The 24923-nt window shown below is 39.1% G+C and overlaps 1 protein-coding gene across 1 annotated transcript in view; it reads right to left on the bottom strand.

Annotated features, from left to right (window-relative positions):
• The window catches only part of LOC136863554 (calcineurin-binding protein cabin-1), a 609489-nt gene that overhangs the window by 448753 nt on the left and 135813 nt on the right, over positions 1-24923 (bottom strand). The window contains exons 5-6 of the mRNA XM_068225987.1: positions 13661-13869; positions 3869-4091 (exon numbers count right to left, since the gene is read on the bottom strand). Of these exons, the coding sequence (XP_068082088.1) occupies positions 3869-4091; positions 13661-13869 (432 nt within the window). The remainder of the gene's footprint in view (positions 1-3868; positions 4092-13660; positions 13870-24923) is intronic.

Below are 24923 nucleotides of genomic sequence, written 5' to 3'. Positions count from 1 at the left end.
AAACTGTCCTCCCTGCCAGTATGGATAATGATAATTCTATTTCTTTTCGAAACAGGTTTAAACAGGCCCTGCAGTCAATTGTCATACCATCCGTATGGCACAGTGTGAGAAGTGTGAACATAAGTCCCGTCCATACTGACAACTGGACGACACTCATTCCAGTACTTTTGGATAATTTAGTAAGTAATTCATTTGGTCTTGATATGGCCTTGTTCCTGGAGTAGTTTTTGGATATTTCTGGTCTTCTTCCTTCTGAATCTTAGGATGCAAACAATTTTTCGGAGTGTGTTCATCTGTTTTATCTGTAATGTAGAAATGACTTACCACACGGTGAATAACTTTGTCATTAAAACAGTCTGATGTGGCCTTGCAAGATGATCTGGGCCTTTCCTTGTAAGGTGCTGAAAATGATGAGGATTCACCTGTGTCAAAACTTTCCAGTTCATTCTTGATTTACCGGACCGAAGTAAATGATATGCAAGTTGCTTCGGCCACTCGTTTCAGTGTGGAATTGAGTATCAAAGGAGCACCGAGCACAGCTTTTTTCTTCATAAATTGGTAGACATAGCAACCACTTCAGAGGTTTGACTATGAAGAACCTTGCCCTTTAACTTGCTTTGCACTGCTAGCATCAACTCTGAATGTGTTCCCACAGAGTAATACCAGGTGGACGCTTTGTCAGACATGATAACACATCCATTGCTGGCAACCGACCGAGCAGGGAGTACCAGACCTGTAGGTCAGCCCCACTGCGCATCTTGGTTATTGTATACGCCATTACTTGCACAATCTGCAAGTCAGTGAAAGAATAAAAATAACCAAAAAAAATTTGCCCCATGGGAATCAAACTCTTGTCACCAGTAGCAAGTTCCAGAACTCTTAATTTAGTATGCACAGCTACCACCTTGGCTGACAGTCTGCACGTTCAGAGGCACTCCACTAAACCATAAGAGGACCACCAGGAAAAATATATCATCATTATTTCCCTTTATCCAACTGTAGCCAGATAGGGGCAAATATGGTTCCTCTCCACTTTCTTCTGTCTTTCCACCACTTCTCCTCCAGCACTGTGTCCCAGTCCAGGTTTCTTTTAATACTGTGTTCGATTGAGTCCTTCCATCTCAATTGTGGTCGTCCACAGCCTTTCCTTCCTTGCATTTGCATTTCCATCACCTTTTTCATTCCTTTTCTCATTTCTTATTTTGTCTCTTCTACTCTTCTGCATCATACTTCTCAAGAACTTCGTATTAATACAGTATTCTATTATTTCAGGTATCTGGCTCCTATCTTCAGAAAATCTCAACATTAAAAGAAGACTGTTTCTACATAAAAATTGCTAGGGAACGTATTAATGCCTTCTATTTTTTATTAAAATTAATTGTGTTTTCATCTAACTCAGGCGCTTAAAAATTAATGAATGGCGCTTACGATAACCTGGTGTTCAGTATATTACTGATAGTGGTTACAATAGCTTTTTATGTTGTTTTTACCCTCTACATTCATTTGACGGTTACGATACTTTGACAGCATGTGCAGTAGAGTCCAAATGACGTATTAATATTGTAACCTCAATTTTGACAAAAATGTCGCTTACAATACTTTGCCTTTCCAAGGATGATATTAATGAAAATACAATGTGAATGAAATTCCTTCTTAAATGTATTGCATCATGACCTTAACTGCACGTACTTGCTGGCTGGCAGGCTACCTCGATCTTCCTTCGAAGGGAAATTCTTTACCTATGAAATGAATCAATGCATTTGACCAACATTTTCTTCAGTCATTGGCTTTGCCTTGATTAACTCACACCGCTTATAAAGTAGGCCTACCGATCCATTAGATAAGCGATTGGTGATATGTCAAAGTGAACGCAAGTGTTCATTCTCGTTTTCAGCGATACAGTGCTGACTTTTGATGTAATTTTTACAAGTGATGAAAGGATCCATTCTATGAAATAAGTCTGAATTCAGTAAATGTAGAAATGTAAGCAGGTACGTACGTTACACCTTGATTTTTTTTTTATTTGCCTTACGTCGCACCGACACAGATAGGTCATATGGCGACGATGGGATAGAAAAGACCTAGGAGTGGGAAGGAAGTGGCTGCGCGAATCAACATCTATATCATGCGCGCTCCTAACCGCATGGCCAACTCACCCAGTTCTTACATCCTAAAGTGGACAAATTAATTTCAAATGATAAAAAAAAATATTCGTGAAAGCCTCAAAAAGAACTGATCTGTTCAAACCCACAAATCCAGACCTTGCGGTTCCACCTAGACCCATAGTTACTCGGGACATGGTTAGAAGCAGTAGTATATTATGCAGACAATCTAAAAAGTTTACGGTTTTCCGTGGTTTCCCATTTTCACACCAGGCAAATGCTGGGGCTGTACCTTAATTAAGGCCACGGCCGCTTCCTTCCAACTCCTAGGCCTTTCCTATCCCATCGTCGCCATAAGACCTATCTGTGTCGGTGCGACGTAAAGCCCCTAGCAAAAAAAAAAAAAAAAAAAAAGTTTAAATCAGTGACAGATGAACTAAATGAGGATGATGTTTCATCGATTAAAATTCTTCAGAACTCTCATAACCTTACATAACTGCAAAGCTGAGGTTTGTATTAAGTGACAAAGCAATTACAAGCATCAACCAACTTCCATGGCACTGGGAAATGAATTCATTCACTCAAAGGCCCCAAAGTTAAAGTTATTGAAAAGAAATTTAAAAGTGTTTTTCAAAAAAATTATGGATTTTATACTACGATTAAAATTGAAGTTTCCGAAATTTCAGAAGAGCAAGAAGACATTGGTGAAACTAAGAATTTGTGTTAGTGACCTTCCTTCATTTCGCAATTTCTTCAATTTCTTGCAATTCCTCCCAGTAGCCTATTGCGCATTGCTCCAAGACAACCTACATCGATTTGTGATGGAAAACGAGAGGAAAGAGTTATTTTAACCCACAACAATTTCAACATGACTAGTGAGTGACTTTCTTTTATAATACAGACATAAAATTTTGTAATATTGGAGCAAAATATTTTTATAACTATGTAAGAAAATTAATATTTTCAAGTTTTTTAGCAAATAAAAATCCAGTCCCTAGTTATGACTGTTAGGAAATGTGTTTCCTACTACATTTCACAAGAATATTTCCTGTCCAAAAGTTTTTGGATTATCACAAGTACTCATTGTTTGATTCGCAACATTATTAATCGTAAGTTGAAATATGAATACCGCACAAGTTCATTAGAAAGTTGCTTTTAAAAAATTATACACAGACCTGCAAGATCACTTTTGTCCATGTGTTTTTGAACGATACGTGTCTCGGATCAGGCATTACCAAAACACTACCAGGATAGGCAGGATCTGGTCCAACCCAGTCCGTATCTGAATGCAATAGGGCTTGGACTGGGCTTGTGGATTTGGGCCATATCGGGCAGTGTGAATATTTCATTCTGATTAGGCCGGGCTTAGCAGGGCTCTGACCTTAATTAAGGCTTGCCTGGTGTGGAAAAAGAAAGAAATTCACCTAAAGGGCTGTTAACGGTGGATCTTGAAAATAATATGCCTAACATGCAAGCTTACAGCTATATGATACATGCTATATAGCCAACTCCGTAAATGATCAGGTCCAAAGAAAGGGATCCAAGTATCCCCAATGAAAACAGAATACCTCAACACCTTGGCCAGAAGATTAAGAACTGTTAAATATAAAGATTAAACCAGAATACTATTTCACCTCACCCTTCATGACAAAAATGGATAAAATACAAAATTTAAAACAAATTCAAGTAATTAATCTTAATCCTTTGTGGAATTAAATTCCTCCCCCTTTCCCCACACCCAAAAAATGGTATTTCAATGTACTTACCATATTGAAGTCTTCACAATAGTTATAATGGTTCAACAGACACTGACCCAGAGCTAGCCAAGTGCACTTGGTTAATGGCTTGACTGGTACTATCACTTGAATTGGCTGCAGCATAAACAAATTGTTAACAACAGACCGACGTGCCTCTCTCATTGCTAGAGCTTCATCTATCATCTGTTTCCCCACTGTGATGTCATATTCTGCATTCAGGTCCCCTAGATCACTAACGAAAGAAGAATATTCCATAAGGGGCTGAATTCAACTACCAACATGCAAGTGCAATGGATACAAGGGATGCATAATACTGAATTGCACATTCTCCTCCTCCCACAGTTACAACTCAATAGACATGCTCACCTTCTCAACATAGTGTTAGTACAATGAACGAACACACTTCACTAATTACTAGTGTTTGCAACAGTCTCTTGTCCTTACAGTTGGTCTTTGAGCTCGCAGTCCTTATCCGGAACGCTGATAATCTGTAATCTCACCGACTCAATCATCCCTTCCAGAAAATACAGAAGGGGGCTTCAAGATGGCTGACAGTCACATGACCACATAACAATAGTCTCCCTTCAGCTTTATGTGAATGCACCACTGGTGTAACAGCATCTCTAAGTCCTCTGCTAACCCCTTTATTGGAGTATGTCACACCCATGCCAGGACAGAATATTCCAGTTCTAAGTCTGCAAAATGTCAGTGCAGAAGCATTCCCACAGACCTAAACAGGTGACAATTAGAAGGGTCAAACTGTGGAAGTAAGGTGGGAATGGTTAGCACTTTAAAGTCAATCTCAGTAGTAGTATATTTATAAGGCCCACCCAATAGGATGCTACAGGAATAGAAATTTGTCCACTTCGCTAGCTGCTACACATACTTTTCAATTTCACAAAGCAATGTGTAATGGATCATGACTAGGGAGCAGATTCTTACGTAATTTTCACATCTTTACTTGTAGACCACTGAAAATGAAAAATGTTGACAAATTGTGGTTCTGATATGCCTATACTTGGGTTTCATCTTACATACTCTTAGTAATATGTAAAGAATCTGACATTTTTGTACATATAAAAAATATTAACTTTATTTAGTAACTTATTTATTTCATTTTCAGGGCATGAGGGCAACAGGAAATTTGCTACAACAATAAATTGTGTAAAATACTCTGCGATTTAAAGTGCAGCCCGCCTGATGGCCATGATCGTTAAAGCGCCAAGTCTATATGCAAATTTCTATAAAATAATTTTCCGCCTTGTCAATACTTTACACACTTTATTCTATTTAATTACCGTACATGTACATGTTTCGAGAGCCTCTGCTCTCTTCTTCAGTGGTGCCAAATACTAATTATCTTAGGACTATGGTTCATTGGTATCATATTTCAATTATATATTAAAATATATAAATTTTAAATTAGTTACAATATTACTCTAAGTTTTTCTTTTGCCCATTTATATTGTCATTTATCACATAATTTACCAGAATTTTACCAATCATAAATGATAAAATCTAATTAAATTAATCTCTCTATGTTAATTTATTATGTCCTTATTAATATCTGAAAATACAACTCTTTCTTCATCTATAAAATCTATAAAATTAGTCTCTATCCTGAATTATAAAATAACAAATAATAAATAGCCACTTTGTAAATTAAATTAATAAACTAAATTTATGAAGTTATAGTCATTTTTAAAAAAATAAGATAATTAGTATTTGGCACCGCAGAAGAAGAGAGCAGAGGCTCTCGAAACATGTACGGTAATTAAATAGAATAAAGTGTATAAAGTATTGACAAGGCGGAAAATTATTTTATAGAAATTTGTATATAAGTCAATACAGACCAAAATGGTGAAAATAGTCAATTCCACGTCTATATGGTCGAGCACCATGCTTAGCCGGTTCAAGTCCCATTGGTTGAAAAAAAACTTCACCATCAGAATGTTGGCTGGCAGGGTAGGAGAGGTGGTGTACAAATTATAATCACTAGATTGCATGTCATAAGCCTGGATTCAATTCCAAATCTCTCAGCAGTGTTCATATGGAGTAAGGGCATATGACGCTCTTGATGGTGATTCGTCGGTCAGATGGCGACGTTAAGGCATTAGCAGGCCCTTAAATGCTATTTGACAGAAGAAGGCTAGGTACCCGCACTGGGTTTCACTCACTTCCTTCCCACGGTCATATATCATGTCATTCATTTCATCTCATTGACTCCAATCTCTTTCGAAAACATATTGTCAAAATTTTCTTCAGAACTAATAATAGGACATCAGAAATTGTACACAATTCAGCATCTGTCAATACCTCTAACAGATTTTCTAAATCCGGAATCTACAGATTCAAGTGTATTGACTGCAGCGCCTCTTACGTGGGACAAACAGGACGCAGCTTCACAACCAGATATTCAGAGCACGTCAACGCAGTAAGATAGAACAAGTTTTCTGCTATAGGCCAACACATTCACGACTCTAATCAGAAGTTCACTGACTTAGAACATGATTTTAAGAAACTTCAAATAGCAAACAAAGGGCCAATCATGAACATTGTTGAAAATTGTTTCATTCATTGCGATCAATATTCCAACCCTAACTATAATTTAAATGAAATTTCCGAGAAATCTAATATTCTTTTTGATCTCTTCATTAAATGGTTAAAAAAATATTAGACCGCCTAAAAAACAACTCTATCATTCAAACCATACTCAATATACATCCTCATCATTTACCCCCACTACCACATCCTTCCGCTCCACCTTAGCTCCCTGACAGTTGCTCCGCCTCTACCTCTCCATTCCCCCCCTCCTCCCCTCCCCTCCGCCTCACCCCTTAACCTCATGATTGCATCCATCAGTCCAGCTCCGTCCTCTGATCAAACAGGCTGCTCAAGGTAAGTTCATTTCTGTTTGTTTCTTGTCATTTCTAGACATTTCTTTTTTAGTCTTTCCTTCTTATCTTTTGCCCAATTCGGCTTTTAATTTCTTCTCCAGGTTCCAAAATCCCATATTGAAGTGAGAATTAATTCTTTGGGTCTAACCAAGCTCATCACATACACATTTATTTTTCGGAACCAAATCACAGATCAAGCAAAGTGTTAATTTCACATGACATTAAACTCTGCAGCGTAATTTCAACAAGATCAAAGAACCAAAGATATATACAAGCTGGACACACCACCATGTGAATACAACAACGGAGTCATCGTCATTTTAACAGAATTTTATACTGAAGTGCATTATTATCATGTACCATATTTTATTTAATATTCATCTATGCAGGTGTTACAGTGTGTTTTAAAGTTGTTTTAAAGTTGTATTGTGTTTGCCTGATTTGACTTGTTGGCTGATGATGGCACAAGTTTAGTGCCGAAACTAGTACCTCATGTGAACGACATGTGATTAATTCACATTAATAAATGTCTTTGTATTGAATAGGAGGACCCCTATTAATTTCAATTATTATCACAGTTTATGGCAAGGATGTTCAATACATAAATTCTAATAATTATCCTGTCACTATGATTCAATAAGAAGTCAACCAGGAAACCAGCACTCAGGCCATGTACAAGAAAATCTTCCTCCATGAGTTTATATCATGCAAGGACCAGACAATCCTGAAGACTAAATGGACAGCGTTATGCATCAACCAGCTAAGCACATTTTTTTTTTTAATGAGATTTTAATGCCTCTTATTCTTTAGGACAATAAACTACTAAGTTTTTTGGCACCTTTTCTTTACTAATAGTCTTAATAATGTAGAAAACATGTAAGGCCATAGTCCAAATACAAGATTTATATTTTGCAAAAAATGGCTATGAGCACAGATCTTTGCCAACAGTGGGATTCGAACCCACTATCTCCTGGATGGCAAGCTCACAGCCGTGCGCCTTTAACTGCATGGCCAATTCGCCTGGTAAAGTAATAAGTATCAAAAGTGTCAACACCTTCATTTGGTGCTTAAATGACTGATGCATGACACCTGCAGCATCGTTACAAATTTCACTGTGATCCGTACTGACAGATATCAGTTTGAAAATAAAATGTTAATTAAGGTCAACCTAATCAATACTTGTATTACTCGTGATGAGTTACAATTGGACAGTACATGTTTTGGCTTGTTTCAAGCCATCATCAGCTGACAAAGCATGGTAAAGAAGAATCATCCACCGCTGCCCAACATTTAAGAGAACCGGACAGTTTCGCTAGGGTTCGGTACTGTAACTGGTTTTATAAATAAAGTTACAGGGGGTCCGCTGTCTGAAAAGTAATTTATTTCACCATATCTTGATATATTTATCCATTTTGCGTCAGCTTAAAATCGTATCAGTAGTTTTTAGGTTTCGTGTGTTTGTTCTACCATCACGGGTAAACGGCTGAATAGACATGCATAAAATATACACTAGTGTCCAAAAGTTAAGCATAATCACTAAACGAGGCCATACCGCCTGATAGGAATGTCAGATGGATTGCTGAACAAACGGAACCTGGCTCACACACCTTATGTCACACAACTTGTCCAAAAAACAGTGTCAGAAAGGTTCTGATAGCTAAGGTACACCTTTGATAACAACTAACAAAACTTGGCAATGTCTTCCACAAAAAAATATGCTGTTAGTAGGGTGTATGGTTACCCCGAACGGCTACACATGCTTCGCAGTGTTGTAGCATGCTCTCTATCAGATGATCCAAGAGGTCTTGTGGCAGTCGATCCCATTCCTCTGAAAGGGCAATGCAAAGGTCTTGGAGGGTCCTTGGTGGAGGCTGACAGGATGCAATTCGCCTCCCCAATGCATCCCAGGCATCTTATATAGGATTCAGATCCTCAGACCTCGCTGGCCAGTTCATGCGATGAATGTCTTCCCCAGCCAGAAATTCATCCACCAGACCAGCGCGGTGCGGTCATGCATTATCGTCCATTAAGAGGAAGTCTGGACTAACCGCACCTCTGAAGAGTTGTAGTCTCAGTACCTCATCCCTGTATCTCCGAGCGTTAACAGTGTTCCTCGGACCACCATGAAGATGTGCAGGCCTGTACGGCCATTCAACATGATGCCGCCCTACAAATGACGCCACCACCACCATACTGGTCCTGTTCCACTATGTTCCTGTGGTTGTATCGGCTACCCAGTTCTCTCCAGATTAATTTGCGACAGGAATCTTTTTGCAAACTGAAGTGGGATTCATCTGTGAAGAGCACATGCCTCCATTCATTCATGGTCCAGTTTCGATGTTGACGGCACCACAGTAAACAGGCCCGTCTCTGCTGGAGAGAGCGGGACGCAAACCGCTGGACGTCGGGCAAACAGCCCTGCTGTTCTGAGCCTCCGGTACACAGTTTACCAGTAAACGGCAACCCCTGAGACGACTGCAGGCTTTGCCCACAATTGTCTTGCAGGTGCACTCCGATTTCGTCGGGCGGTTAAGGCCAGATATCGGTCCTGCTGTGGTGTGGTTACTCTTGGATGACTTGATACTGGCCTGTGTCTCGAAATCGTCTCCAAAGCCTGGAAATGACACTTTGTGGCACATTCAAGGATACAACGACTTCGGTCTGTGTCTAGCCTGCTTTCAGGCGTCCAAGTATTCTACTCTGCAAAACGGACTCCAAATGGCGTTGTTGTGCCATTATGTTGTCACGTTCACCACGAGGCTACACTCCGCACACTATGACAGGGCAAACACGATTGAGGGAATATGGGGCGCAGGCACTGGCTGTGTCTACCTTGTGGTTATGCCGCTAGTCTAAGAAGGGAACACTCCTTTCCTATACAGAGCGAACACGTAAGGTTGGTACGTGCATATGTTGTGCGATTTGCGGTATATTTCCTGCTGCCCTGTTTACTCATAACTTATGCTTAACTTTTGGACACTAGTGTACATTTAAAACATATGAACCTTAATGAGGATGACTTAAAATAAGTAATGTAAAAAGTAATGTAAAAATCAATGTACTGTACCTTGTAATAAAACTCGTTAGATCAATTGATATTAAGTGAGGTGTGCATTTTCATGCGGTTTGTGTGTAAGTGAGGAAGTGTATTTAACACTTATGTCGTTTGATATCCAAACAACACACTCTCTTACGTGTATCCTACCAATTTTGTATTCTATAAGATATGGCTTTACAACTGCAGAATCCATTATGGTGGCGTGGGAAGAATGTAATTATAAATGTAATTATAAAGTCTGTCAGAAGCAATTATTTGTTGCTAGAGAAAGTAATGTTTCCAAAATTTCTGACATTTTTCTCTAAACTTCACGAATGGCACATAGCCGGTTGATGGATAGCACCTTCCATATAAGGTATTTCTATCATGAAATGGTACTTACACTAGAAAATAAAAAGGAAAAAGATGTGTCAAAGAAGAGAATTAACACATGTAGAAATACACATGAAAGGCAAACTAGATACAAGTGTGTATGTTACTTCTCACTTCCTGTCTTTCATGATAAGCAATTCCCAACTTGTTCCCATCCATTCTGTACATTAAAACCAGCGAGTTCCCTTCCTCCATCAGAGTTTTCTGTGTTCCTTTTTGTCTTCATATCCCTTGCTTTTGGGGTGCTCTTTCTTGTCTTTTTTTTCTTTTTTTTTAAACAAATGAGCTTGTCACAGGCTGAGAAGAAATAGATCTGGCGTTGCTGGCTTTGGCAAGGATGGCAAGGAGAGACCCCATCTAGACAGATAGTGCTGTATGCATAAGCAGAGTTTGCACACTGTATTTTGTCCTGGTCTCTTCTGTTTTACCTCCATCTGTCATGGTGTTTATTCTATATGCGTGTTCCTATTCTCCTTCCTAGTTTCCGATCTGGCATGATATGCTAGAAAATATTCACAAAAAACAAAATATTATAACAGATTATACAGATTTCACATTTTGACAGTAAATTCATTACCCCACTGAGGTAATTCTTTTACTGTCATAACAGTAGTGAAGGCAGTATTATTTGTTGTAACTATTATCACTTTGTAATGGACATCAATATTATATTTCCTTTCATGGCCTATTCCTACATAATAGGGGTCTGCACTGCATGTGGATTGAATCCAGTTTCAAGGACGGATTCCTTTCCTAATGCTAACTCCATATGGAGGGATATTTTAACTATTATGTACTTCTGTGGTGGTTAGTAATGTGGTGTGTTGTGAGTAAATGAAGAGGTGTGCATCAGGACAAACGCCAGCATCCAGTCCCGCAAGCAAGAGGAATTGACTAGACACAGCTAAAATCCACAACTTGGCCAGGACTCAAACCATGGGCCTTCTGAACTGAAGGTTGCTACACACACAATTCAGCCAAAAAGCCAAACAATTGACATCAACATTTAAGTAAATTATTCAATCAATATTTCTTCCTTTTTTTTTTTTTTTATACTGCCCCTGAATATGTAATAAGAACTTTAACCCAATCGCATCATTTGACGACCCTAGCTCGTCATAGTTACTCATGGCATATGAATCAAATGACGAGCTCTGCTTGCGGCGATGCACAGCTGTACATCAATCCATATAGTTCAGTCAATAACCCACAGACGCCACTTGTATGCATTCTGAGCTGAAATTTACACATGTGGCTTCGGTTTTTTCCCTTTCATCAGGTTCTCGCACACTTCCGGAACAAGAGATAAGAGAAACTTTTTTCACATAATTTCGCTCATGTCAGTTGCCATCATGACGTCAAGCAGATATGCTGGTGTTGATGAAGAAGGAATACGAAAGCTAATAGATAGTGTTTTAGAGAGTGATATTGAAGGCAGTGATGTTTGTGACGACGAAATAGACCCTGAAGTCCTTAGTTCGAGTACTAGCGATGCGTATAATAGTTCTGATGACACGGAAAGTGAAGCAAATAACGACGGTGTGCCAAGTCTTTCGAAACGAGCTCGTACCTCGGCACAGACTAACTTGACTGACTGGAACTGGACAAAAAGTGACAATAAACCTGTTGTACATAAGTTTAGTGAATACAGTGGGGTTAGTGAAAATTTATTGAAAATGTTTGATACGCAGCCACTATCTGAACTCTCAGTTTTTTGTGAATACATGAACCCTTTGTTTGACAATATATCTGTCGAGACAAATTCATATGCAGCAAAACAGTTGAGCAATCCTGACAGAAAAAAGTTGAAAGACGATGACAAATGGTTTGAGACTACACCCGACGAAATTAGGGCATATTTTGCATTAGTTATACTAATGTCACAAGTGCGAAAGTCAAAAATACAGTTATACTGGAGTAAAAACAGGTGTATAAACACTCGTATTTTTCGTGAAACCATGAGCAGGGGAAGATTTATTATAATTTCACGATTTTTACATTTTGTTGACGATGAACAAGTCGATAGTAGTGACAAACTAAGAAAGATTAGGCCTATAATACAACATTTCTGCTCCAAATTTTCAGAATTATATTTACCTTCACAAGACATTGCTCTAGATGAAAGTCTAATGAAATTCAGAGGCCGCCTTTCATATGTCCAGTGTAATAGGTCTAAACGTTCTAGGTTTGGAATAAAAATTTACAAAATTTGTGAATCAAGTTCTGGCTACTGTCTGTCTTTCAAAATTTATGTAGGTGATGATGTAACGGATCCAAGTCTGTCAGCGAGTACAAACGTCGTGCTCAACATGTGTGAACCCTTGTTAGGCCGAGGACATACATTGTTTTTAGATAACTGGTATTCTTCCCCAGATTTATTCAAAAGGCTACACGACAAGCAGATGAATGTAATTGGAACTGTTAGACAGGACCGAAAAGACATGCCTCGCGATATCAGTAAGAAGAAACTAAAACATGGAGAGTATGAGACGTGGGCTGCCAACAGTATGTTGAGTGTGAAGTGGAAAGATAACAAGGATGTTTGCTTTCTCACCACTAAACACAAATCAGCTGACATGACAGGGACAGGCAAACTCAGGCGAAAGAGAGGACAAACTCCGAGGGAAGAAGTGATAAAGCCCAAGTGTGGCCTTGAATACCAAAAGGGGATGGGTGGTGTTGACCTTCAGGATCAGGTTACAGCTCTGTTCCCCGTCATGCGACGCACAGTGAAAGGATATAGGAAAATATTCTTTTATCTCCTAGATATGTGTATTTTCAATTCCTCCACTGTGTACCACAAGATCGCTGCTAACAGAAAGACGAGCTACACGGACTTCCAAATCAGCATTGCGCAGCAGCTACTAGAGACTGTTCAGTTGCCGGAGTACTCGGTTCGAGGTCGACCTTCAGCGAGCACCACCCCAACCAGATTACAAGCTAAATCATGGGCCCACTTTGCCATGCGTATTCCCCCTACAGAGAAGAAATCAAAAGTCACAAGAAGGTGTGTTGTGTGCTACAGCCGGGGTAAAAGAAGCGAAAGTTGCTGGCAGTGCAAAAAGTGTGGCGTAGCTCTTCACTTAGAAGAATGTTTTGAGGTGTACCACACCCAGCAGACGTACTAAAATACCGGCATTGGTAAGTTTATTACTTCTTTATCATGCATGCAAATTTTCAGAAAGGAATATTTACTGGTTGGTTTTGTATGATTTTCTAAATAATAGTGTGATGACGACGGCCGCAGAGCGGTATTTAAATGTGATTTCTTAGTGAACTCCTATGGTATTTAAATGTGAGGCGAATGGGTTAAGTATCTGTAATTGACTTTATTTTCTAACTTTTATAGATATTATTGAAATTTTGCCGGTTTGTGTAACTTTGAAATGCTGATAATACACACATATCCTCATACCCACATACATGGTTGATTGATGACAACTTCAATTTAGAAATAAACAAAGAGTAACTTACTGGTTTTTGTAAAATAACTTGAAATGATCAATAGCCGATGGTTGTTCCTTTAGAATCTGATCTCTAAAAGCCAGACCTTTTACATAGTTCATATCATCTTTCAAAACACAGGCAATGTGCAATAAACATGAGGTGTAGTCATTGAGAACGTAGAAGAGTGTAACCAGGTGATCAAGGCATACAGCATGTCGTGGGCTGCAGCGAAGACCCTGTCAAAAAATCAATAATGAATTAATTCAGCTGTTCATTTTAATAGAATACTGACATTGAAATTAGAGAAATTAGCAGCTATAGTTGGTTACTAGGTCATCACATGAACAAGGAATATAATTTAAAAATCATTATATGCAATCACCCTTATCTGACGTGCAACTACCGCAAGCTATTGAAATACTGAACAGATAAACGTTGACTCAAATAAGTGTAAATAACAAGGATAATGGGCGCCACCTGCAAAACAATTGCAGGAATATTTAATTGTGTAGAGCAACGAGCCACTCTCTCTCTCAAGGCGACGGTCATCAGGCTGACGAGGCTCCAGACTTGCTTTGTAACCTTACCTGTTTGCTATATAACCCCTGAAATTAAATTTGGGTAACATGCCAGGTTCAGCCTTACTCCACTGACAAAAGACTCACTTAAAGTTTGATTCTATGACTTTACTCCCAGAATAAGAACTAATATGTGACAAACACCAAAAAAATAAACACTTATGCAACCCAATTAGTGCTTGCTGTTTACATAGAGCTAATATACACAATACCACCCAACAAAATCATCTCTTCACGAGATTTACTCGTTTGCCGTCTTACAAAGGCAAATTACACATCATTAAAATCTTCCATAAACATAGAACATCATTATACTTTTAACATACCTCCAGGTAAGAGCCCCTTCGCACTCCACTGTTACTGTGAATTCTAATCTGGTAGAGAAAAGTACGACGACTATTTCTCTACATATGGATGCAACCTCCTTAAGACGAGCATCCCTAACCTTATTTACACTTCTTCGTCGACGTCTTGAATTCTTTCCAATTGCTGGCTGGACAGAAAGTGTTACATCTCCAGAGGCAAGCAAATAGCAAAATTCTTCATCAACTGAAGCTGCATACTCGGGTGACAAGTTCCAAACAAACACTTTCTTTTACAGAAAGTCCACTGCAAAGCCGGTAAGTCACTACCATGTTCACTCCGTAACTGCGCAAACTGCGCAAATATGTCGCTCCCGCAGACCAGTACAAATGAGAAACACACAGTATCAGCATCAGAGTCAGAAACACAATGAGAATCAGAATCAGAATCAGAATGACTCGCCGCACACGCGTACCCACTTATATATGCTTGCTACACGTGGTAATCGCGTCCTGAAAAGTTTAGTGGTAGCAACGCTCACACCGGCACTTCTTCCCGCGTCACTCTGTCAACCCATACCTCGCTCAAAACAAAGCCCTCGCATTGGCTATCGAGTATATGATGTGACATAGACCGTCCACTCATGTATGTCCACATTGATTCACTCCAATTCTTCAACCGATACAACCTGCCGTACCCCGTGTTTTCAAGCCACCTGTTGCAACACATCCAACTGACTTCAACCGTCCTTCCCGATATAGTCGCAGTTTCCCGGTTGCACAATCCTTACGGCTAGGCCATATTTACAGACTCTTACCCAAACGGAAATTTATACAAAATATAATGATGAACATATGCAATATTCCCTAACTATACATTCTTCTTATAATATTACGTTTTTACATGGTAAATAAACAAAATTGCATGATTTTAACCTAACAAACTATATACGAAAATTTCCTAACCTAAAAACTCGGGGATCGTACATACGTACGGTTACAGACGTATTATTATTAAGAATGACAAAAATCAAGACACATGAAAAAACAAATAATCATACTGTAGAAATAATTACAGGTACTGGGTGGTTTATTAATAATACTACATACTAATAATAATATAATTGTTCTTACATCCCACACACACGTACGTACATCACGAGATAATGGCTGAACAGAATTTAATGAAAGCTGGTATTTAAGGTAAGGGGAGAAGGCACTGCCCTCTATGCTATAAAGTTTTTTATTCAAGCCAGGTGAAATAGTTATGTGGAAGATCTAAAACTTAATTCTCTAATAACTCTGTTAATACCGGTCCAATTAATAAATCCTAAATAAGAGTCATCATCATCATCATCATCCTCCTCCTTTAACCGTCTCCAGTCACTCGGATGTGGTACAAGAGCACCCTCCATTTTTGTCTATCCAGGTTCATTTCTTCCTTCTCAACTCAACTTGGTGCCATTCCACTCTTCCTTCCAGGTCCTGCCTTACTTGACTGATCTACCGTTTCCTTGGTCTTTTGCCTCCCAATTCCTTTTCCAAACATTTTCTTGCTATTCTAATTTGATCCATCCTTTTTACATGGCCATACCATTAAGTCTTGATGTTCTTACTCTTTCGCTTAGTGATTGCTTTACTTGTGTATTATGATGGATCTCTTCATTCCGGATCTTATCTCTCCTTGTTTTCTGTAGAAATTGACCTCAGGAATTTTATTTGTGCAGCTTGAAGTCTGCTACTAACTCTACTGTTGATCTTACTGGTTTCAAGGGCATATGTAGTTATTGGCACAAAATATAGCTGATAAAGGGTTCTCTTTGTACTTTATACTTAAAGGTATTTGGTTATCCCATAGAAGAGACTTAATTTGGTGATAAAACTGTACTCCTTTTTGGACTCTGCTAATGATTTCACCAGAAGACTTTTGAGTCACTAGTTACAATACTACCAAGATATTGAAAATGGTTAACGTTTTCTAGTTTCACGCCGTCCAGTTAGATGTTAACCTGTAGGCTTGCCTGCTGACTGACATTACTACTGTCTTTTTGTGGCTGAATTTTAGGCCAAACTGCTGGTTCCAAGTGTTTAATTTCTATTGAATTACTTCTCCTGTTCCTCCCAAAATGGAAGAATATCTTTTAACAAAGAAAGGAGAACAGTAAATTCTAATCTTCCATGGTTCATACATTTTTATTGCAGCAGAAAGTTTACCACTTCCGATACTTGAATATACTTCATGTCCCAATGTGCGCTGTGAGCAGACATCTGCATGATGCACGATCTAGAGGAGGTACCTCACTAAGTGGAACAGCCTGTCAGCTTATCTACTCTCTATTTATGGTGTAAATTAATCTCATGCTGAATAAATTCTTCCTAACATGCAACCCCATGGGGGAGCATAGGCCTATATCTGTCCCTATTACAGTGCGCAAATGTAGCCTGAAATTATGACTGGTAAACACACGCTGAGTCTCTATTTGTATTTCATGTACATTGACTATGCTATTCCTGCACCTGGTGTCTGCCAGTAAATTGTAATTTGGATAGCATCACTCAATAAATGAAATAATGATACTGTCCGATGTTCACTGTCATACTGAATACTTTAGCACAGTTCTTAGTTACGGCGTGAGTAGCAGTCCGTTGAAAAGCATGGATTCACCCCGCGACTCAATGTTCACAAGTAGTCCTGGTTGAAGTCATTGGGCTGCTTAAATAACACTTCCACAACTTTTCCAGGTTCACCCGAGGTCATGTTGGAGAGAGACTACAGGTTTCCCTTAACATTTGCAGACTGAGCCAGATGTCACAGCATGGCGCCCTCAAACGAGATGTGATTTTAATCTTCACGACAAATTTTGATCCATAATCGATCGTTGGATCAAAAGTTATGGTCAAATTTGTGTCCTTGCCCTTTTATGGGCATTTCAGCTTCAGTTTTTTTTTTTTTTGCTAGGGGCTTTACGTCGCACCGACACAGATAGGTCTTATGGCGACGATGGGATAGGAAAGGTCTAGGAGTTGGAAGGAAGCGGCCGTGGCCTTAATTAAGGTACAGCCCCAGCATTTGCCTGGTGTGAAAATGGGAAACCACGGAAAACCATCTTCAGGGCTGCCGATACTGGGATTCGAACCTACTATCTCCCGGATGCTCATCTTCAGTCTCTTGTATCCTCTGTGTCTAGCCAATCAGAAGGTAGCTGGGGTTAATACTCAGAAATTGGTAAGTTAATCATTAAAAGTTTTCACAGTTCATGGCAATGAGCTTCGAAAATTCCTACGGTTATGATTATCTCGGTGGTTTAAAACAAGAAGAGATGTTCAACATGGGAGTTCCCTTTCCGCACTGCTCTTCATTTCACTCATGGATGCTATTATAAAGGAACTCGAAGTAACAGATATGGAAGATCTCATTGTATTTGATTTCGCTGGTGATGTTGACCTTTGGGGAAAAACTGAGAGGAGACTGGATCATTGGAACTCCCAGTTTATAGAATATAAGTTAGCTGTGAGCAAGAGCAAAATAGTGGTAATGAAAGTTAGCAGGAAAAATACATTTTGTAACCCCATCATCGAGGGAGAGAAGACTGAATACCTTTACCTGAAGACCTTTAAATATCTGGAGAGTACAATATCAAATAACCACACCGGGCGACTGGAGTAGGACAATGATGATGATGATGATTATATCAATGAAGGAAGTGCCAAAAATGAAGTGTTGAACAGGGTGCAAAGAGGATCCAACGTCTTTCATCAAGCATGGTAACGTAGTATGGGACAAGGGAGTTCCTCAGACCATGTTTGAAACTTACTTCATGCCCATCATGACATATAGTCTGGAGAGTTGCAACATATATGATAGAGAAATCAGTCAACTGCAGCTATACAGAAAACAAAGACAAAATTACGAATGATCAGATATGAAGAGACCTGCAAGTAAGCCTGACCATGGAAGAAAGGCTGAGTGTTGTAAGGTTGAAGTGGCTAGAATTTGATAAAACGAATGCAGGCATCTAACACCCAGGCAGTATTTTCAGAAGATCGTTTTGGGGCAAAGACCGATTAGACGCCATTGATAAAGGTTTATAACTGTTAGGCTCTTCAGTCTGCTGAAACTAACTTCAAGTAAATAAATTCATAGACTACCTAAAAGAGAAAATATGGTATGTTACCATTAACAGAGTTGAAACTCAAAAGAGATGGGTTCAGATTTTACATAGATAAAGGTGCTTAGACCAGATTAGAGAAAACTTAGAGAAGAGAGGAAAATAAGGGATTCCCTAGAGAGAGAAGCAGCATACCAAGAACGTAACATAATCAATCAATCAATCAATCAATCAATCAATCAATCAATCAATCAATCAATCAATACTGGTCTGCATTTAGGGCAGTCGCCCAGGTGGCATATTCCCTACCTGTTGTTTTCCTAGCTTTTTCTTAAATGATTTCAAAGAAATTGGAAATTTATTGAACATTTCCTTTGGTAAGTTATTCCAACCCCTAACTCCTCTTCCTATAAATGAATATTTGCCCCAATTTGTCCTCTTGAATTCGAACTTTATCTTCATATTGTGATCTTTCCTACTTTTAAAGAAGCCACTCAAACTTATTCGTCTACTAATGTCATTCCACGCCATCTCTCTGCTGACAGCTCGGAACATACCACTTAGTCGAGCAGCTCGTCTTCTTTCTCTCAGTTCTTCCCAGTCCAAACTTTGCATATTTGACTAGCGTTGGCTAGCGGACACCTCACACTAGTCCCAAGGATTTCAAACTCCAATTGTGCCATAATCTGCTTCATTCATCTACAGATTGCCTGAACTCTCCCTATATTCAAGATCGCAGTTACTCTTTATTGAGTTCATCATTGATGTTCTACGTTGTATACGTTTTTAATTTTATTGCTAGCATGTGAATGTGGACTAGTTCAACTTGTATTTCCTTCTGGCATTGTGATTCTCTCTCCTATAGAATTCGCAATTACCGGAGATCATGTCATATCAACCTTGGTTACGTCGTCATGCGCCTTTTGACTGGTTCTATTTGACTCGTACTATTCAATTAACTCTAATTCAACTTTTGTTTTTGCACAATTGTAAGAACTCCAACGTCAATAATTAATCCACGCTTCACGCATTGACGTACATTTTAAATGTCTACAATATCTTCTTTCTTTTTTTTTTTTTTTTTACTTTAACAACCCCATGATTGTTTTTAACTTCACAGACTGCCATCGTTCAATGTATTTCACCACAAATTCTCGCTGTTGATCTGTACATACTGTTACTAATTAAGTCTAATGTTATCATATTACTTTTTATTACGACATAGTTATTCTTTTAACAATTTTGATCACTTAAGTTCAGGGCCCTGACCTAGTCTTTGTACATTAACGGCTGATGATGTTCGCAATGCCTAACGAAATATGTTCCGTTATTTTAGCCATTCTTTAAAACACCTCATGATTATTTTATAATTCAATGAGTGTATTATATTGTATTGAGTAGGTGGTTGTTAATAAAAGAATTTTATAATTTTAATATATTATCCTCAATACGGTTCTGTTATGAGATTAATTACATGTAACTGTCAAGTATAGTCGAAAATTTCTCAAGACCATATGATGCAGGAAGAGTGGCTCAGATGGTTGAGGCGCTGGCCTTCTGACCCCAACTTGGCAGTTTCGATCCGTGCTCAGTCCGGTGGTATTTGAAGGTTCTCAGATACGTCAGCCTCATGTCGGTAGATTTATTGGCATGTAAAAGAACTCCTGCGGGACTTAATTCCGGCACCTTGGCATCTCCAAAAACCGTAAAAGAGTAGTTAGTGGGACGTAAACCCAATATTATTATTATTATTATTATTATTATTATTATCATCATCATCATCATCGCTGCGCCCAAGGCAGCTGTTGCTCCTGTGAGAGGGCCGATGACCTTTGATATTAGGCCCCTTAAAACAACAAGCAAGCTCCTGTGAGCAAATCCGCAACGAGTTAAAAGCTCGAAGGAGAGGGACCACCCCACCTCCGACCACAAGCAATTCTGTGCCGACTGGGACTCCTAAGCTGGCACAGCAGGGGGGAATGTCAAATCTCCCCCCCCCCCCCCCCCCACAAAGAGATCGGCGAAAGCCACAGTGCTTCATGTCTTCCAACAACTCATTGTCAGTGTTCAAGATGAGATTGTGGTGGAAGATAACGCCACGAACCAGATTCAAGGTGTTGTGCTCCACCATTTTGACAGGAGTATCGTCAAAGTAGTTGCACTTGAGAAACTGATCAGCTTGCATGGCAGTGCAGGTCTTCAGCAACAAACTACCATTGTGCATATTTTTCAGATCTTCCAGTTCACCGTAATCACCTTCTATGTGCCTATTAAACAAAACAGATTTTACCAGCTTGAAGTCACTCCCATCAGTTCTCATAGCAACCAGAAACCTAGGGAAGCTGGATCCCATTCCTTCACGTTGCGCATGTTCCCAGGGGGTTGAACCCCTCAAGGAATCAAAAGTGAAAGACTTCAGTGAGGGACCACCTTGGGCAGGCTGAAGAAGTTTTGAAGCCATGCCCGAAATCATCCTCCCCTTCTGCCACCCATTCCGATCAAGGACCTCTATATCCGAACTAAACAGCCAAGGTAATACCCACCTAGACGTAGCAGGTATTGCTAAGGGTCCGATGTTAGACGGAATGACTGAAGCAATGAGCACTAGGACTCCCTTCCACCAATCACCTGCAATAGCATATACCCCATATCGTCTAAAGAGTAAAAAGTATAGATTAAAAAATTATAATAAACAATTAATAAAAATATGCCCTTCTTGCATTCAGCTGTGCGGGGACCTGTGTTGTCAGGCAGATACTACTGTGCGGGTACAAGGCGCTCCCGCCCAAATGGTTTCCCAGGGATCACCATAGGGCTTTCGAGCGTAGTCACACACGTAAGAAGCCCATCTCCGAGCAGCACACACATCAAGAATTTTGAATCGGCTCACAACTAATCCTAAAAAAAAAAAAAAAAAAAATAGGGGACCAATGGCCACATGACCCTTTCAGTCACCTTTTACAATAGGCAGGGATTACCTGTGAATGTATTCAGCCCCTCACATCCACAGGGGGTATAATACACGATACCAAACCACAATCCCTGTCCGCACCTAGGTTGCTCCTTTTAGTCGCATCTTACGACCGGCAGGGGTATACCTAGGGTGTATTCTACATCTGCGTCCCCCACCCACAGGAGGTAATAGTGAAGTTAGCTAGACTGTGGGGGTATTGTGAACAATAAAATGTTATGTAAATAATGAAATGTAAATGTTACATTATTTTTATGTAAAGTGAAGATATTCAATTTGATGATGTTGATATAGATTATTTTATGCAGCTATACTTAGGGCCAAAGGAATAACAGTGTGAGAACTTTGCTTACTCTGTGGACTGTGCTACCCATATACTATTTGGTTGTAAAAAAGGAAACAAAGAAGGAAACAAAACAAGAGTAACCTGTGTTTATGCCAATTCGTAATGAATAATAATTGCTGCATACGTAATATAGTACAGTACATCTCAAAAGTCCTTACAACTTGGTGACCCCGACGTATTGTGGGTACTAGATTTCTGTTTTGCATACTTAGATGACTAATAGCATCTATTTCAGAAGAGGAACACATCGAACACCTAACACCTCTGTTCGAACGACTCCATAAATATGGCCTCAAAATCAACGCTGGCAAATCGGTATTTGGTGTAAAAGAAGTCACCTTCTTGGGGTACCTTATTACACCGGAAGGAACTAAACCAGACCCTGAAAGAGTAGCAGCTATTGTTAACATCCAGTAACAGTGCAACAACTGCGAGCATTCCTTGCCACTATTAATTTTTATCATGGACATTTGAAATCTGCTGCTGAAAATCAAGCTCTTTTGAATGAGTCCTTAACCTTTTAAGTGCTGAGTTACCAGTTGACTGTTTGGCACCTCAGAGCTGAGTTTTTGCATTCAGATGTAAAAAATTTGTAGAAGCCTCAATTTTTAACTTATCAGTGAGGTGATTAGCTTAAAATGTTTATAAATGTTGCTTCTTTATAAATCTAAATGCAAATGTAAAATCCTACACTTACGTTCAATATTATTTTGAGAGAAAACAAAATTACACTTTTTGTGCCCACACGTACATCATCTTGATACAAAAGAAAGAGACCAAAATAAAATTATTTCCTAAACATCAGCCCGTCTATAGGCGGGCGTAGCACTCATCGGGTTAAGAGGGACCAAGAAAAATGACCGAACGCCAATTAACTGGACTCCAGAAGCAACACAGCACTTGAGAAGTGTAAGGAACACTTTGCACAGGCAGGCATTCTAACGTTCCCAAGCATGGATCATGAAATTGCATTGTTCATGGACGCATCAGACTTTGCAGCAGAAGCAGCACTAGAACAAAGAAAGAATGGAAACTGGACACCTTTTGGATTCCATTCAAAGAAGTCCTCCAATGCTCAGAAGAATTATTCTGCTTATGATTGGGAACTTCTTAGCATCTATCTAGGAACAAAATACTTCAGATACCTACAGGGAGGAAGAACGTTTGCTGTCTATACAGACACTAACATCTGCATTCAAGTAGAAGAACGAGAAGGCGTCAGCAATTCAACTGAGATATCTTCAGTATATATCCCAGTTCACTGAAGACTTGCAACATGTCTCAGTTACAGGTAGAGAAAATGTTGTGGCTGATCATTTGTCACAAATGGAAGAGTTGGTGTCAATCAACTATGATAAAATGGTAGTTTTACAAAGACAACATGAAAAGCTTCAGAAACTGCGATTAAGTTCTGACACTTCCCATAAGTTCAAGCTCCACACCACTCCTGATGGTAACAGTCTCTGGTGAGATGTATCAGCAGACAATATTCGGCCATTTGTGCCCAAGCCATCCAGATTTTCAATCTTTTGACATTACCATGACATGGCTCATCCAGGTGTGAGATCATCAGCAAGACTTATATCTTATAGACATTTAACAATGGGCAAAAGCATGTATACCTTTTTAGAAAAGTAAATCTCCAGGCATACCAAAGTATCCATTGAACAATTTCCCATTGTAAATGAACATTTCCAGGTGTTTCATATTGATCTCATTGGCCCTTTACCACCCTGAGATGAATTCATCCATTGCCTTACAGGTATAGATAGATTTACAAACTGGACAGAAGTCGTGCCACTCCGAAATACCCAAGCCGAAATTGAAGCTCAATCATTCTTCAACTCCTGGATCACTAGATAGATTTGGAGCTCCACACCAAATAGTAACAGATCAGGGAATGCAATTTCAATCAAATTTGTTTCATGCACTAGCCAAGATTTGTGGTTGTCGACTAACAAGAACAACAGCCTATCATCCTGAAACAAATGGAAAGATAGAAAGCTTTCACCATACACTGAAAAGTTTAATATGTGCCCACGCTACAACAAGGACTCTTGTACTTCCAACTAGCCTAATAGGACTTCATTGCATTGTGTTTTTCGAGAAGAGGCTAACTCAACAGTCTCAGAAATGGTTTACGGCACAACCCCAAAGCCACCTGGCGATTTCTCCAAGGCTCCTGACCTCACAACAGATGCAGACTTGCCAACATTTGTCACTACCCTTAACCCATTCCAGTCTGGGCCTTAATATCCCTAACAAACGTTCTGGACTGGGCATTTTTAAGGATATTTAAAACATTATATCTCTGTACCTGTAGGAGATACTTGCACGATTCGTTTTTCTTTGTGCTTGTTTGAGCATCCGGTTTTGAAAAACGCTGTTTGTATTATGTCAACTATCACCTGAGATTTTAAAATTGTTTATATATTATACCATGTTTTGCGAATGGAAAAAAGGTCTGGCGGATAACTAAGCAAGTACAGTTTTCTGAAATATTGTTATATTTACCCTATTTTGCTAATATAAAATGTGCATTGCAATTACAAAACAACAACAATAATGAGTACAATATAAAAATAATAATTTTTCAATAACAGTAATAATTACAATAATGAAAATGGAAGCTCTTATGACATTTTATTTTAATTGATAAATTTTGCCAAAAGTTACTCAAATGTAAAAATATTGTTCCATTTACCACAGAAGACTTCTGAGAAAGATAAAATACAGTATTCTAAACAGACAACTTTACTAATTTGTAGACAATCTTACATATTCACGCAAATTTGAAATACGCGGCAACATGCGCTAGGCCGTAAAACAAACTCCAAACATAATGAAATGTAAGAAGTTGTTTCGAATTCATATGTCAATAATATGTTCATTTGTGCATAAACTTATAATACATCATAAAATATCACTTTCGTCAAGCACATGTTTGCCGCGAGAAGCCATGTCTTAGAGCTCACTGAGTGACA

The sequence above is a fragment of the Anabrus simplex genome, chromosome 2 (genome assembly GCF_040414725.1).
Source record: "Anabrus simplex isolate iqAnaSimp1 chromosome 2, ASM4041472v1, whole genome shotgun sequence".
Taxonomy (NCBI): Eukaryota; Metazoa; Arthropoda; class Insecta; order Orthoptera; family Tettigoniidae; genus Anabrus; species Anabrus simplex.
This window is presented reverse-complemented; position numbering and strand designations above follow the sequence as displayed.